General features: G+C 52.6%; 1 protein-coding gene across 2 annotated transcripts in view; it reads right to left on the bottom strand.

Annotated features, from left to right (window-relative positions):
* Positions 1-14,876, bottom strand: part of DOP1B (DOP1 leucine zipper like protein B) — a 75,776-nt gene that overhangs the window by 3,853 nt on the left and 57,047 nt on the right. The window contains exons 26-33 of one of the 2 annotated variants that reach the window (XM_060198677.1): positions 12,576-12,652; positions 12,391-12,500; positions 12,164-12,310; positions 10,609-10,670; positions 9,111-9,239; positions 5,145-5,281; positions 4,444-4,499; positions 1,978-2,106 (exon numbers count right to left, since the gene is read on the bottom strand). In XM_060198677.1, the coding sequence (XP_060054660.1) occupies positions 1,978-2,106; positions 4,444-4,499; positions 5,145-5,281; positions 9,111-9,239; positions 10,609-10,670; positions 12,164-12,310; positions 12,391-12,500; positions 12,576-12,652 (847 nt within the window). Of the gene's footprint in view, positions 1-1,977; positions 2,107-4,443; positions 4,500-5,144; positions 5,282-9,110; positions 9,240-10,608; positions 10,671-12,163; positions 12,311-12,390; positions 12,501-12,575; positions 12,653-14,876 lie in introns of those variants that run through there. The other variant, XR_009551708.1, reaches the window with a different exon arrangement.

Below are 14,876 nucleotides of genomic sequence, written 5' to 3'. Positions count from 1 at the left end.
CTGTTGTTAATATTTCTTCATTTTTTTCTCTTTGTTTGCTAGATGTAGAGAGACAGAGGGACACAGAGTGTCAGAGACCCCACCACCGAAGCTTCTTTCTCCAGTGCAGTGAGGGCTGGGCTAGAACCCGGCGCACACACAACACACCATTTAGGTGAGCTCATTTGCTGGCCCTGTTTCATATATATTTTTTTCACATATTTTAGCTTATTGCATATAGAGAAAGAGAGAAATTGAGGGGGGAGAGAGAGATAGAGAGGGAGAGAGACAGGGGGCCAGGTGGTGATGCACTGGGTTAAGTGCACATAGTACAAAGTGTAAGGATCTGTGCAAAGATCCCGGTTCGAGCCCCCGGCTCCCCACCTGCAGGGGGGAGTCGCTTCACAGGTGGTGAAGCAGGTCTGCAGGTGTCTGTCTTTCTCTCCCCCTTTCTGTCTTCCCCTCCTCTCTCAATTTCTCTCTGTCCTATATAAAAAAAAAAAAGCCACAGGGACAGTAGATTCATAGTGCCAGCACCAAGCTGCAGCGAGCGACAAGCCTGGAGGCAAAAAAAAAGGGGGGGAGGCCTGAAGTGCTGCTTCAATGCTCAAGCAGCTTCCCTGCAGGTGGGAACTGGGCGCTAGAACCAGGGTCTTCAAGCATGGTAGTATGTGTGCTCAGCCAGGTGTACCACCCCATTAGCTTCTGCGTTTTTCTTTTCTTTGCCTCCAGGGCTATTGCTGGGGCTCGGTGCCTGCACTATGAATCCACTGCTCCTGGAGGCCATTTTTTTTTCCATTGTTGTTTTTGTTGTTGTTCTGGTTGCTGCTGTTGTTGTTGTTGTTTTTGGATAGGACAGAGAGAAATGGAGAGAGGCGGGAAAGACAGAGGGGGGGAGAGAAAGACAGACACCTGCAGACCTGCTTTTACCGCCTGTGAAGCGACCCCCCTGCAGGTGGGGAGCTGGGGGTTTGAACTGGGATCCTTCCGCCTGTGTCTGTGCTTTGCACTATGTGCACTTAACCCGCTACACGACTGCCCGGCCCCCTTTCTTTTCTAACTAGATCCCTGCACAGCTGTATCTTATGGTGGTGTGGGGATTGAAGCTGGGACTTTGGAGCCTCAGGCATGAATGTCTCTTGCAGAACCATTATGCTATCTATCTCCCCGCCATACCCTATATATTTTTTAAATCAGTAATGAAATGTAAATTAAGGGTTAGGGAGTTAGCATCATGGTTCTGCAAAAGACAGTCAGACCTGAGGCTCTGAGGTCCCACGTTCAACTCCTAGCACCACCGACAGTGAGAGCTGAGCAGGGTCTGGCCTCTCTCTCTCCTCTTTCTCTGTATCTATCTCATTAAAAATAAATAAATACAGGAGTCGGGTGGTAGTGCAGTGGGTTAAGCGCAGCTGGCAGAAAGCGCAAGGGTCCCGGTTTGAGCCCCCGGCTCCCCACCTGCAGGGGAGTCGCTTTACAGGTGGTGAAGCAGGTCTGCAGGTGTCTATCTTTCTCTCCCCCTCTCTGTCTTCCCCTCCTCTCTCCATTTCTCTCTGTCCTATCTAACAACGACGACATCCATAGCAACAACAATAATAACTACAACAACAATAAAAAACAACAAGGACAACAAAAGGGAAAATACATAAATAAATACAAAAAAAGAAAAAGAAAAAACAAATACATAACGTATTTAAAAAATAGATAAATAAGGAGATAAAACAGAGACGATGAAGTACCAGTCCATGTGACAGCAGGCAGGCCCAGCCCCCAGGGCCAGGTGGCCTATGTCCCATCACCCGTGAATGCTGACTGGGGGGCTCTGTGTAGAGACCCGTCTGTCCTCTGTGAGCTGTGGCCCCCCCCCCCCCCCCCAGCAGCAGGCTGGTGCCTCGGCCCCGAGGGTGCTCACACAGGCGGTGCTGCTGGGGGAGGGCAGCCAGGGACCTGCCCTGTGGGCAGGGAAGAAGGGCAGGGCGGGTCGGGCTGGGCACTTACGCCTGGAACAGTGGCATCCTGTCGGGCGGGAAGGCCAGCGCCGTGTCCAGGAACTTGCAGGCCGAGAGGCAGACGCTGAGCAGGGCCTCCCCCGCGGGCTCCTTGGCACCGCTGGCCTTGCGGCTGCTCCTGCAAAGACACTCACTCTGTGAGACGCTGCTGCCTGCCGGGGCACTGGCCTGGGGCACAGACAGATGGCAGGAGTCTGAGAGGGCACGGGAGCGCTGGGCAGACGTGTCAAACTGTACTCTGGTGATGGCTGTCCTGGGAAACATCTCTTTTTCTTTCTTTTTTACTTTATTTATTGGATAGAGAGAGCTAGAAATCGAGAGAGTAGGGGGGAGACAGAGAGGGAGAGAGACAGAGAGACACCTGCCACATTGTTGCACCACTCGAAAAGCTTTCCCCTTGCAGGTGGGGGCTGGGAGCTTGAAAGAAAAAGAAGGAGGGAAGGGAAAAGAGGCAGCACTGTTTTCTCTCTCGGTCTCCCAGTGATCTGAGCCTGCACCCTCTGAAACGCAGACCTTTCCAGCCCTGTGCGCCCCAAACCCGCCTCTCACCTGCTTGGTCCCTTAAGCCCCGCCCCTCCCGCCCCGCCCCCTAGCCCCACCCCCCAAATCCCTAAATTCCTGGCTCCTTGAGCTTTGTTATATGTGCTCAACCAGGTGCCTCATCACCTGGCCCACGTCTTCTTTTTAAAACGTTTTATTGATGTGATCTTCTTCTTTAAAATTTGTTATTAGTAATTTCATGTTGATTTACAAAATTATGAAGTAGCGGGTCTAATTCCTCACCGTTCCCACCACCAGAATTCCGTGATCTCTTTCCCTCCGCTGGAAACTGCAGTGGTTCTCCCGAGCTCACAGACCTGGGCTACTATTTCTACATTTACATATTCCTGCCCTTTTTTAATATATTTATTTTATTTTTTTTCCCCCTTTGTTGCCCTTGTTGTTTTATTGTTGTATTTATTATTGTTGTTGTCGTTGTTGGATAGGACAGAGAGAAATGGAGAGAGGGAGGGGAAGACAGAGAGGAGGAGAGAAAGACAGACACCTGCAGACCTGCTTCACCGCCTGTGAAGCGACTCCCCTGCAGGTGGGGAGCCGGGGTTTCTGCCCATTGTTTTAATGGCTCTACCTTTTCTTCCTTTCTTTTTCTTTATTTGCCTCCATAGTTTTTGCTGGGGCTTGGTGCCTGCTCTACGAATAAACTGCTCCTGGAGGCCACTGTTTCCATTTTTGTTGCCCCTGTTGTTGTTGTTATTGCTTTTTCGTTGTTGTTGGATAGGACAGAAAGAAATGGAGAGAGGAGGGGAAGGCAGAGAGAGGGAGAGAAAGACACCCGCAGACCTGCTTCACCGCTTGTGAAGCTATCTCCCTGCAAGCGGGGAGCTGGGGGCTTGAACCAGGATTGTTACACAGGTCTTTGTGCTTTGTGGCATGTGCGCTTAACCCGGTGTGCTACTGCCAGACCCCCCCCCCCTTCTCTTCCTTTTTAAAAAAAAATATTTATTTATTTATTCCCTTTTTGTTGCCCTTGTTGTTTTATTGTTATAGTTATTATTGTTGTTGTTATTGATGTTGTCGTTGGGTTTGACAGAGAGAAATGGAGAGAGGAGGGGAAGACAGAGAGGGGGAGAGAAAGATAGACACCTGCAGACCTGCTTCACCGCCTGTGAAGCGACTCCCCTGCAGGTGGGGAGCCGGGGGCTCGAACCGCGATCCTTACGCTGGTCCTTGTGCTTTGTGCCACCTGCGCTTAACCCGCTGCGCTCCCACCCGACTCCTCTTCTCTTCCTTTCTAAGTCAAACCTGCACCTGTTATTCTGAAATCAGAAGGAGAAGGAGGAGAAGCAGTAGGACTTCTGGAGGTGTGGCTATGGAGTAGGACCCATTTTTAATATTTTTCAATGGAAGCTTTTATATACGTGTGTATGGAGAGAGAAAAATAAGAGATAGAAAGGGGGAGGGAGATATCAGAGCCCTGCTCAGCTCTGGCTGATGGTGGTGCTGGGGACTGAGCCTGGGAACTCAGAGCCCGAGGCAGGAAAGTCGTCTGCAGAACCACTGTGCTATCTCCCCGGCCAGAGAACATTATTTCCCTCAGTGAGGGAAGATGGCATGATGGTGATGCAAGAAGACTGGTCTCTCTCTCTCTCTCTCTGTATCACATTCTCATTAAAATGAAATATTTTAAAAATATGTTATTTGTCTAATAAAATGATCAGGAGAGAGAGAATAAAATACATTAAGGAAATATTATTTCCCTAATAAAACAATTGGAAGAAAAAAGGGGCGGGGAGGGTTCTTCCTTTTCAGAAGTGGCCAGAACAGCTGGCTCCCTCCCTTACAAGTACTGCGAGGAATCAGAAGCCCTCATAAGCCACTCTGTTTCATGCCGTGCCCCCCCCCCCCGACTGGCCAGCAGCCCCCCCAGAGCCGTGCTGGCCCTAGGCCCACCTACCTCTCCGCGTCCTCATCCTCTTTCAGCTCCTCCTCTAGCAGGATGAGCTTCTGGATCTGACAGGAAAGGGGAGATCACCGTCAGCAGGAGCCGGCCGGGTGGTGAAAGGGGCCCAGCGCCTGGGCTAGACTGCTCACCAGGGCTCCTGAGCTCACTTTCCCTCTCTCCCTTTCAATAAGAGGATGAGAGAGAGAGAGAGAGAGAGAGAGAGAGAGAGAGACCACAGCACCACTCCGCCACCAATGGAGCACCCTCAGCGCTGTCCGTGGAGCTCCCACAAAGGGCCCGGGACTGATCCCAGGATCCCACATAGTAAGGTGTGTGCCTTACCAGCTGAGCTGTCTCCCAGGCTGTACCTGGTCAACAGCTGACTATCTGTGGCAGTTCTGCTGACTGCGTCAGAACACCTGCAGAGCAGCTCCTGAGTTCTGAAGAAACCTCTTTTACAAGCTCTCACATCAGAGCGGGGTGGTGACACACCCGGTAGAGTGTACATGTTAAGATGTGCAAGTCCCAGGTTCGAGGCCCCACCCCATCCATACCCGCAGGGGGGAAGCTTCATGAGAGCTGAGAAGCAGTGCTGGTGGTGTCTCTCTATCTCGCTCACCCCTCTTGACTGTTCTGTTTCTATCTAGTAAATAAATAAAATATATTTTAAAAGAAATAACAAAAGCTTCTATAAGGAAGCAACTGATACTCACTAACTCAGAGAACATTATGGGCCACAAGGAGGTGAGGTGCTGAGGAGATATTCGGAGCAGCAGAACTCTGAAAAAAAGAAACATCTGAGCAGCAACCAGGGGTGTCTGTCCAACTCTGAGATTGTCTGTCAGGCGTTCTAAGGAAGAGAAGATTTCAAAGAGGTCAGACAAATGGACAGGGTGATGTTTCTTGTTAGACAAAGCAGCAAAATCAAACAGTAGTTGCTTTGACATTCAAAGACAATCCCATAAAAGAAGTGAGTAGGGGGAGTCGGGCGGTAGCGCAAGAGGGTTAAGAGCAGGTGATGCAAAGCTCAAGGACCGGCGTGAGGATCCTGGTTCGAGCCCCTGGCTCCCCACCTACAGGGGAGTCACCTCACAGTCGGTGAAGCAGGTCTGCAGGTGTCTGTCTTTCTCTCCCCCCTCTGTCTTCCCCTCCTCTCTCCATTTCTCTCTGTCCTATTCAACAACAACGACAACATCAACAACAATAATAACTACAACAATAAAAAACCAACAAGGTTAACAAAAGGGAATAAATAAATATTAAAAAAAAAAGAAAAGAAGTGGGCAGGACAGAGGCCTGGGAGGTGGTGTAGAGGATGAAGCACTGGGTTCACAAGCACGAGGTCCTGAGTTTGATCCCTGATATCACATGTGCCACGGCGATGCACTGGCTCGACTTCTCCCTTCTCTCTTACAAATACATACATACATGAATACACTTTTCCTTATTTATTTACTGGAAGGGACAGTGAGAAATTGAGGGGGAGATAGAGAGGGAGAGAGACAGAGAGACACGTGCAGACCTGCTTCACTGCTTGTGAAGCTTCCTTCCTGCAGGGGGGGACCAGGGGCTTGAACCCAGGTTCTTGTGCACTGTAACGTGTGCACTCTACTAGGTGTGCCACCACCTGGCCCTATTCCTATTCCACCCCCCCTTTTTATTTTTTGCTTCCAGGGTTAGTGCTGGGTCTTGGTGCCTGCACTACGGATGCACTACTCCTGGAGGATATTTTTTTCCTTTTGTTGCTCTTGTTGTTTATCATTGTTGTTATTGTTGTTGTTGGATAGGACAGAGAGAAATGGAAGAGAGGAGAGGAAGATGGGGGGGGGGAGAAACATAGACACCTGCAGACTTGCTTCACCACTTGTGAAGTGACCTCTCTGCAGGTGGGGAGCTGGGGGCTCGAACCGGGATCCTTATGCCGGTCCTTGCACTTTGTGACACGTGCGCTTGACCTGCTGCGCTATCACCCGGCCCCCTATTTTTTCCTTTTTAAGAAATGGGTGTCACAGAGAAGATGGCTCCCTCAAGAGAGCATTTGTCTAGGAGGCACATATGTTTACACACACACACACACACACACATACACACACACACATACGCGCACACACACACACACACACACACACACACGCGCGCGCCTGTGAGATCTGAGAAGTTCTCAGCTGAGTTGAGTCAAGGGCAGCACTGCAGGCCTGAGTCCCAGGTCTTGGCAGTGAACAGAGCTGGCCTGTGAGGCCTTCTGCATAGGCAAGACAGATGGCGCTCAGGACTGACTGCTCAGAACTCTCTGTGCAACCCGGGCGTGGGTCCTTGTCAAAGTCGTCTTTAAAAATAGGTGATTTGGGGAGTCGGGCTGTAGCGCAGCGGGTTAAGCGCAGGTGGCGCAAAGCACAAGGACCGGCATAAGGATCCCGGTTCGAACCCCGGCTCCCCACCTGCAGGGGAGTCCCTTCACAGGTGGTGAAGCAGGTCTGCAGGTGTCTATCTTTCTCTCCTCCTCTCTGTCTTCCCCTCCTCTCTCCATTTCTCTCTGTCCTATCCAACAACGACAACAACAATAATAACTACAACAATAAAACAACAAGGACAACAAAAGGGAATAAATAAATAAAATAAATATTAAAAAAAAGAAAAAAAAATATGTGATTTGAGGAGCTGGGCAATGGCGCACCTGATTGGGGTGCACGTGTCACAAAGCGTCACAGTGCACGGGGACCCGATTCCGTCCCCGCACCCCATCTGCAGGGAGGAGGCTTTACAAGCAGTGAATCAGGTCTGCAGGCATCTCTCTGTCCCTCTGTCCCTAGCTCCACCCCCTTTCTCAATTTCTCTGTCTCTATTCGATGATGATGATGATGATGATGATGACGACGACAATTAAAAAGTGGTCTGCCATCCCCAGAGTTGAAGCTGTTCTTTCTCTGGAGACAAACAGTATGCTGGAATTTTTGTTACAGTTTCTTTCTTTCTCTCTTCCTCTCTCTCTCTCTGTTTCTCTTTCTTTCTAAGATTTGTTAATGAGAAGGGGATGGAGGCACAAGAGAGAGTGAGCCAGAGGCTCATTCTGGCACATGCAGTGCCAGGGGCTGAATTTAGGACCTCACACTGGGGAGCCCAGTGGTCTCTCAGCTGTGTCTCCTCTTGGATTGCTATGACTTCCTTTTCTTGTTACCGATTTATATTACTATTTATTTTAACCACAGCCCTGCTCAGCACTGGCTGATGGTGGTGCTGGGGACTGAAACGGGGACCTCTAAGTTCCAGGCAAGAAAATTTTCTCCAGATATTATTCTATCTCCCATCCTGTGATCCATTGATTATTATTATTTCTATTTTGTATTTTACCAGAGCCATGCTCATCCCTGGCTTATGGTGGTGTGGGGGACTGAACCTGAGACCTCAGAGGCTTAGGCATGGGTATCTTTTGCAGAATCACTGTACTATCTCCCTGGCCCTGTGATCCAGTTATTTCATTCTATATTTTAGAGACAGAGCTACAGCAAAGAACCCTTTCATCACTGGTGCTGCCCATGGTGGTCCTGTGTGGTGTGGGGATCAAACCCCAGAGCTCATGCATGTGCCTTAGCCACTGAGCCAATCCTGGGCCCTCTAGTAAGTGATCTGTACAGGGCTGGGTGGTGGTGCACCTGGCTGAACACACCTGTTACAGTGCATGAGGACCCAGGTTCAAGCCTCCAGTCCCCACCTGCAGGAGGAAGCTTCGTGAGTGGTGAAGCGGGGCTGCAGATGCCTCTCTGTTTCCTTCCCTCTGTATATCCCCCTTCTTTTTTTCTTTATTATTTTTTTCTTTATTCTTTCTTTCTTTCTTTCTTTCTTTACCAGAGCACTGCTCAGCTCTGGCTTATGGTGGTGCAGGGGATTGAACCTGGGACTTTGGAGCCTCAGGCATGAGAATCTGTTTGCATAACCATGATGCTATCTACCCCTGCCCCCTTCTTTTTTAAAATTTTATTTATTTATTTTCCCTTTTGTTGCCCTTGTTTTTATTGTTGTCATAGTTATTATTGTTGTCATCGTTGTTGGATAGGACAGAGAGAAATGGACAGAGGAGGAGAAGACAGACAAGGGGAGAGAAAGATAAGACACCCGCAGACCTGCTTTACCACCTGTGAGGTGACTCGCCTGCAGGTGGGGAGCTGGGGGCTCAAACCCGGATCCTTATGCCGGTCCTTGCGCTTTGTACCACGTGCGCTTAGCTCACTGTGCTACCGCCCAACTCCTGTATTTCCCCTTTCTATCTTGATTACTGTCTCTACTCGATACATAAATAAAGTTAATCATAATAAGTTTGTAAAATAAAGCCTCATATTAAAAACCCTTATTTATTTGTATATATATATATATATATATATATTTAGACAGACAGAGAGAGAGAGAGAGACTGAGCACTACTGCAGCATATACAGCCCCACAGACGGACTCCAAGGCCTCCCCCACATAAGTCCTGTGCTTCACCTGCTGAGCCACCAACCCCCCCCCCCCCCCCCCCCCAGTTTCAGACTGGCCCCTGTGTCTCCATGGCTCCTGTATCACTGCCCCTGCCCCCACATGGGTCAGCTGTAACACCGGAAATTCTACTCCATGGGGATGGGGGCTCCCCTGGTGGCCAGCTCACCCCAGCCCATGGGTGTGCGTGTGTGTGGGGGGGCTCTCACCTTGAATGAGCGGGAGGTAGAGGTGGTACTGGTCCAGCTCTCCACTGAAGACTGCAAAGGCCTGGCGTTTCAGCAGCATGGCCTTCTGCACGGCGCTGGAGAAGAGCTTCAGGGAGCTGCTCTGCATGCCTGAGACGGGCGGAGGCAGGGGCTCAGCCAGGGGCAGGTGGGCTCCGCACATGGGCAGGCCCTAGCTCCCCGGGGCAATGGGCTGTGGGCTGAGGGTGGGCCTGGAGCTCTTACACACAGGTGGGTCTGTAAAGATGCTCCTTTGGGGGAGTCGGGCGGTAGCATAGCGGGTTAAGCGCACATGGCACAAAGCGCAGGGACTGGCATAAGGATCCCGGTTCAAGCCCCTGGCTCTCCACTTACAGGGGAGTTGCTTCACAGGTGGTGAAGCAGGTCTGCAGGTGTCTGTCTTTCTCTCCCTCTCTCTGTCTTCCCCTCCTCTCTCCATTTCTCTGTCCTATCCAACAATGACGGCATCAATAACAACAGTAATAACTACAACAATAAAACAAGGGAAACAAAAGGGAATAATGAAAAAAAAGATACTTTTTGGGGGGCCAGGCGGTGGCACACCCAGCTGAGCGCACATGTTGCCACGCACAAGGACCTTGGTTCAAGCTCCCAGTCCCCACTTGCAAGGTAGAAACTTCATGATTGGTGGAGCAGGACTGCAGGTGTCTATCCCTCCCTATTACCCTCTCCCCTCTCAATTTCTACCTTTCCTATCAAAAATGTGAAAACAATAAAAACTTCAGGGGTGGGCTGGGCAGTGGTGCACCCAGTTAAGTGCACACATATTACCAAGCCCGGCTCCCTGCCTGCAGGGGAGACACTTCACAGGTGGTGAAGCAGGTCTGCAGTGTCTGTCTTTTTCTCACCCTTTTTATCTTCCCCTCCTCTCTCAATTTCTTTCTGTCCTTCGTAGTGCTGAGAACAAGCCCCAGAGATAACCCTGGTGGCAAAAACTAAAATAAAATATAAAATAAAGGGGGTGGGGCAGTAGCGCCCTGGGTTAAGCGCACATAGTACAAAGCACAAGAACTTGTGAAAGGACCCCGGCTCCCCACCTGCGGGGAGGGGTCACTTCACAGGCGGTGAAGCAGGTCTGCAGGTGTCTCTCTGTCTCTCTGTCGCCCCTTCTCTCAATTTCTCTCTGTCCTATCTAATTGGAAAATTGTGTTTTACAAAGACCTCTTCCTCTGGTGGCAGTGACGTGGTTGTGGGAGAGGGTGTGAGACAGGGCTGGGTGCCCTCTGGCAGGGATGGCATGCTGACCGCCGCACTCAGAGCTCAGAGGCATTCCCTGCCAGCCACCCGCATGTGGGGGTGGAGGAGTCCCTGCCCTTCATTTGTTCGTTTGTTCGTTCATTCATTCATTCAGCCCTGTGAAGCTCTGCATTGCGTGCTGTTGGTGCAGCTTAGCTGGCGCCCAGAAGGTTCCAGAAGCGCCCTGGAATGCGTGGTGAGTGACCTGCGGGCAGGAACTCACTCATTAAGTCTTTGAACATTGTTTTCTCGTGAGTCAGCAGGTGGTCGATAATGGCCTTCCAACTGCAGAGCAGAGAAGAGCGAGTTAATTCAGTGGGCAGAGGGCGAGGGTCTGCTTAGAAGCACTGAGGCTTTCAAAGGACAAGGCTGGGGCCAGGAGGTGACACACCTGGTTAAGGGCACACATTACAGTGAGCAAGGACAGAGGTTCAAGCCCCTGGTCCCCCACCTGGGGGGGGGGAGCTTCATAAGCGGCAAAGCAGGGCTGTAGGTCTTTCTCTTCCTCCCCCTTCCCTCTGTCTCTATCCAAGGTAAATAAGTAAAATCATGGGGAAAAAAATCTTTATACCAAAAAGAAAAAAAAAGTGTTGGGGTGATAGGATAATGCTTACACAGACTCTCCTGCCTGAGGCTCTAAGGTCCCAAGTTCAATCCCCAGCCCCACCATCAGCCAGAGCTGAGTAGGGTTCTAGTTAAAAACAACAACAAACCTTCCCTGCTTCAAAAAGAGAAAAAGAAAAGGCATCTTGGGCTGGGCAGTGATGCCCCTGGTTGAGTACACACATTTCCATGCTCCAGAACACAAGTTCAAGCCTGCAGGGGGAAGCTTCATGTATGGTGAAGCAGGTCTGCAGGTGTCTGCCTCTCTCTCCCTCTCTGTCTTCCCCTTCCTGCTCTGTTTCTCTCCATTTTAAATCCAATAAATATATGAACAAACAAAACACAGGATATCCATATACGGAAAAAAACAGGTAAAAGGAAAAAGACAAAGAAAACGCATGTTTGCTTCCTCTCCAAGCACACACCCTGGGAAAGGGTGCCGGGTTGTGAGGGGGCTGACTGCAGGCAGGGTGGGGGGGGGGGGGCTAACTGCGGGCAGGGTGGGGGGGGGCTGAATGCGGGCAGGGTGGGGGGGGGCTGACTGCGGGCAGGGTGGGGGGGGCTGACTGCGGGCAGGGTGGGGGGGCTGACTGCGGGCAGGGTGGGGGGGGGTTGACTGAGGGCAGGGTGCGGGGGTGCTGACTGCAGGCCGGGTGCGGGGGGCTGACTGCGGGCAGGGTGCGGGGGTGCTGACTGGGGCAGGGTGTGTGTGGGGGGCTGACTGGGGCAGGGTGTGTGCCGGGGGGGGGGGGGGCTGAGTGCGGGCAGGTGCGGGGGCTGACTGGGGCAGGGTGCGGGGATCTGACTGCGGGCAGGGTGGGTGCGGGGATCTGACTGCGGGCAGGGTGGGTGCGGGGATCTGACTGCGGGCAGGGTGTGTGTGGGGGGCTGACTGCGGGCAGGGTGCGGGGATCTGACTGCGGGCAGGGTGCGGGGATCTGACTGCGGGCAGGGTGCGGGGATCTGACTGCGGGCAGGGTGCGGGGATCTGACTGCGGGAAGGGTGCGGGGATCTGACTGCGGGAAGGGTGCGGGGGTGCTGACTGGGACAGGGTGTGTGTGGGGGGCTGACTGGGGCAGGGTGCGGGGGGCTGACTGCGGGCAGGGGGCGGGGATCTGACTGCGGGCAGGGTGGGTGCGGGGATCTGACTGCGGGCAGGGTGCGGGGGGCTTACTGCGGGCAGGCGGTGTCCATCTGGAAGAAGGCGGGCTCCAGCAGCAGCTCCAGGGCCTCCTTCCTCCAGGCGCGCCTGGTGCAGGCGTAGCCGCTCAGGGCGGCCAGGAGCTGCGAGCCGGCGCGGAAGCTGGGCGCGTTGTGGGTGCTGGGGGCACAGGGTGGGGGTCAGGGGGTCAGCGGGCTGGGGGCGGGGCCGGGGCGGGGTGGGGAGAGGGGGCTGCTCACCTGTGGTTGCGCAGGTAGGGGAAGACGTAGCAGAGCAGGCGGGACACGAGCGGCACGGCCTTGTCCTTCTCGTCGCTGCGGTACACCATGTCCAGCAGCGGCGCCAGCACCTGCGCGGGTGGGCGCGGGCTGAGGAGCTGCTCTCGGGGAGCCCCTCGCCCCCCAGGCCCCCTCGGGGTGCTCACCTCGGCCAGCAGGCTCAGGGCCTGCACGCTGTACACCGAGGGCGCCGACGCCGACACCACGGCCGAGGGGGCAGCACCTGTCAGCAGGAGGGAGGGCCGCGGGGGTCTCCCTCAGGGCCGGGTGACCGCTCCCCGCACCCCTACACCCCACAGGGACAGTCCCACCTGGATGGACGGTGTCAGCCACACCGCTGGGACCTCCTTCTCTGCCACTGGCTGGACTTCAGCCACTATGGGCTTTTAATTCTAGCTTTCTTTTCTTTTTAAAATATTTTATTTATTGGATAGAAACAAGAAGTTGAAAGGGAAGGGAGAGATCGGGAGGGAGACAGAGATACCTGCAGACCTGCTTCACCACCACTCATGAAGCTTTCCCCCTGCAGCGGGGGGGGGGGGGGGGGGGGGGGCACGCACGGAAGGGAAATGTGTGTACTCAACAAGATGTGCGCCCCCCCCCCCCCACACTATCCCTTTTGGCCACCAGGGTTTTCACTGGTCTCCTTGCCTGCATGACAGATCCACTGCTCCCAGAAGCCATTTCCTTTTCTTATTTTTATTGGCTAGGATTATGAAAATTGAGAGGGATGGGGGTAGATAGAGAGACAGAGAGCGATTCTACCGCTTGCGAAGCCCCTCCCATGGTGGGAGTGGGGGCTTGAACCTGGGTCCTTGCATATGGTAACAGGTGCGTTTTACTGGGCCTGCCGCTGTCTGACCCCCTGAATTCTAGTTTTTGGAAGATGACGCTGGGGGGACAGCCCAGGGCCTCACACTCATGCACACTGCTGAGGTAGCTTCGGTATTTACTCGGTGCTTGTGTGTGTGAGATGGGGAGAGAAAGACGAGGGTGGGGGGAGAAAGGAGAGATAGAGAAATACCACAGGCACAGGGGCCGGGTGGTGGCGCACCCGGCTGAGTGCCCATGTGACAAGCTCCACCATCCCTGGCGTTCCCTTCGGTGCTGCTCATGGTGCTCCTGCGATGGTGCTGGGGACTAAACCCAGAACCGCCCCCCCACACACACACACACAAGGCAGGCTGGCGGACTCCTTCTTACCATCTGCAGGGAAGCTGAGGGATGGAGCCACCACCCCAGCGTTCCACTGTCCACTGGCTTCCCTTGTTCTAGGCCTCCCCCAGGGAGCAGGGCCTGAAGGGCAGTTAGGCATGCCCAGTACTGGCTGAGCCATCCCCTGGCCCTGCACAGGTGGCTGACTTTTAAGAAAAGAGCAGAACAAGGAGCTGTGGAGTGGGGCTTCTGCTTAAGTGCACCCGTTACCATGTATGCAGACCTGGATTCAAGCCCCCACACCTCACCTACAGGAGGAAAGCTTCACAAAGAATGAAGCCGGTCTGCAGGTGTCTGTCTTTCTCTCCCCCTCGTTGTCTTCCCCTCCTCTCTCCATTTCTCTCTGTCCTGTCCAATAATGACAACAATAATAACTACAATAACAATAAAACAAGAGCAACAAAAGGGAAAATTTTAAAAAGAAAGGAAGAAAGGAGCAGAGTCAGGCTGGGGAGATAGCACAGCAAGCTGGAGTGCAGGACGTGCACAGCCTGTGGTTCCAGGTTTAGCTCCTCTGTAGTGTCACAAGCTAGAGCTGAACGACACTCATGTCTGTCTCCCTGATAAAATAAATGACTTTTTTTCTTTGCCTCCACTGAGGCTCGGTGCCTGCACTACAAATTCACTGTTCCTAGAGGCCATTTTTTCAATTTTTTTTGGGGGGGGTAAATAGGACACAGAAAAATTGAGAGGGGGATGGGAAGACAGAGAGGGAGAGAAAGATAGATACATGCAGACCTGCTTCACTGCTTGTGAAGTGACACCCCTGTAGATGGGGAGCTGGGGGCTCGAACCTGGATCCCTGAGTGGTCCTTTTTGCACTAGGTGCACTTAACCTAGTACATCACTGCCCGACCCCCATAAGTAAGTCTTAAAAATATTTTTAGTGGAGTCAGGTGGTAGCGCAGCGGGTTAAGTGCACGTGGCGCAAAGCACAAGGACCGGCGTAAGGATCCCGGTTCGAGCCCCTGGCTCCCCACCTGCAGAGAGGTCACTTCACAGGCGGTGAAGCAGGTCTGCAGGTGTCTGTCTTTCTCTCCCCCTCTCTGTCTTCCCCTCCTCTCTCCATTTCTCCCTGTCCTAACAACAACAACATCATCAACAACAATAACTACAACAACAATGAAAAAAAAAGGGCAACAAAAAGGGAAAATAAATGTAAAAAATTTTTTAAAAATTTAGTATGTTATTTTAATGAGAGAGAGACAGACAAAGACACAGAGAGAATGACC

The sequence above is a fragment of the Erinaceus europaeus genome, chromosome 9 (genome assembly GCF_950295315.1).
Source record: "Erinaceus europaeus chromosome 9, mEriEur2.1, whole genome shotgun sequence".
Classification (NCBI taxonomy): Eukaryota; Metazoa; Chordata; class Mammalia; order Eulipotyphla; family Erinaceidae; genus Erinaceus; species Erinaceus europaeus.
Note: the sequence above shows the minus strand (reverse complement) of the source record. Positions and strands in the feature narration are given on the sequence as shown.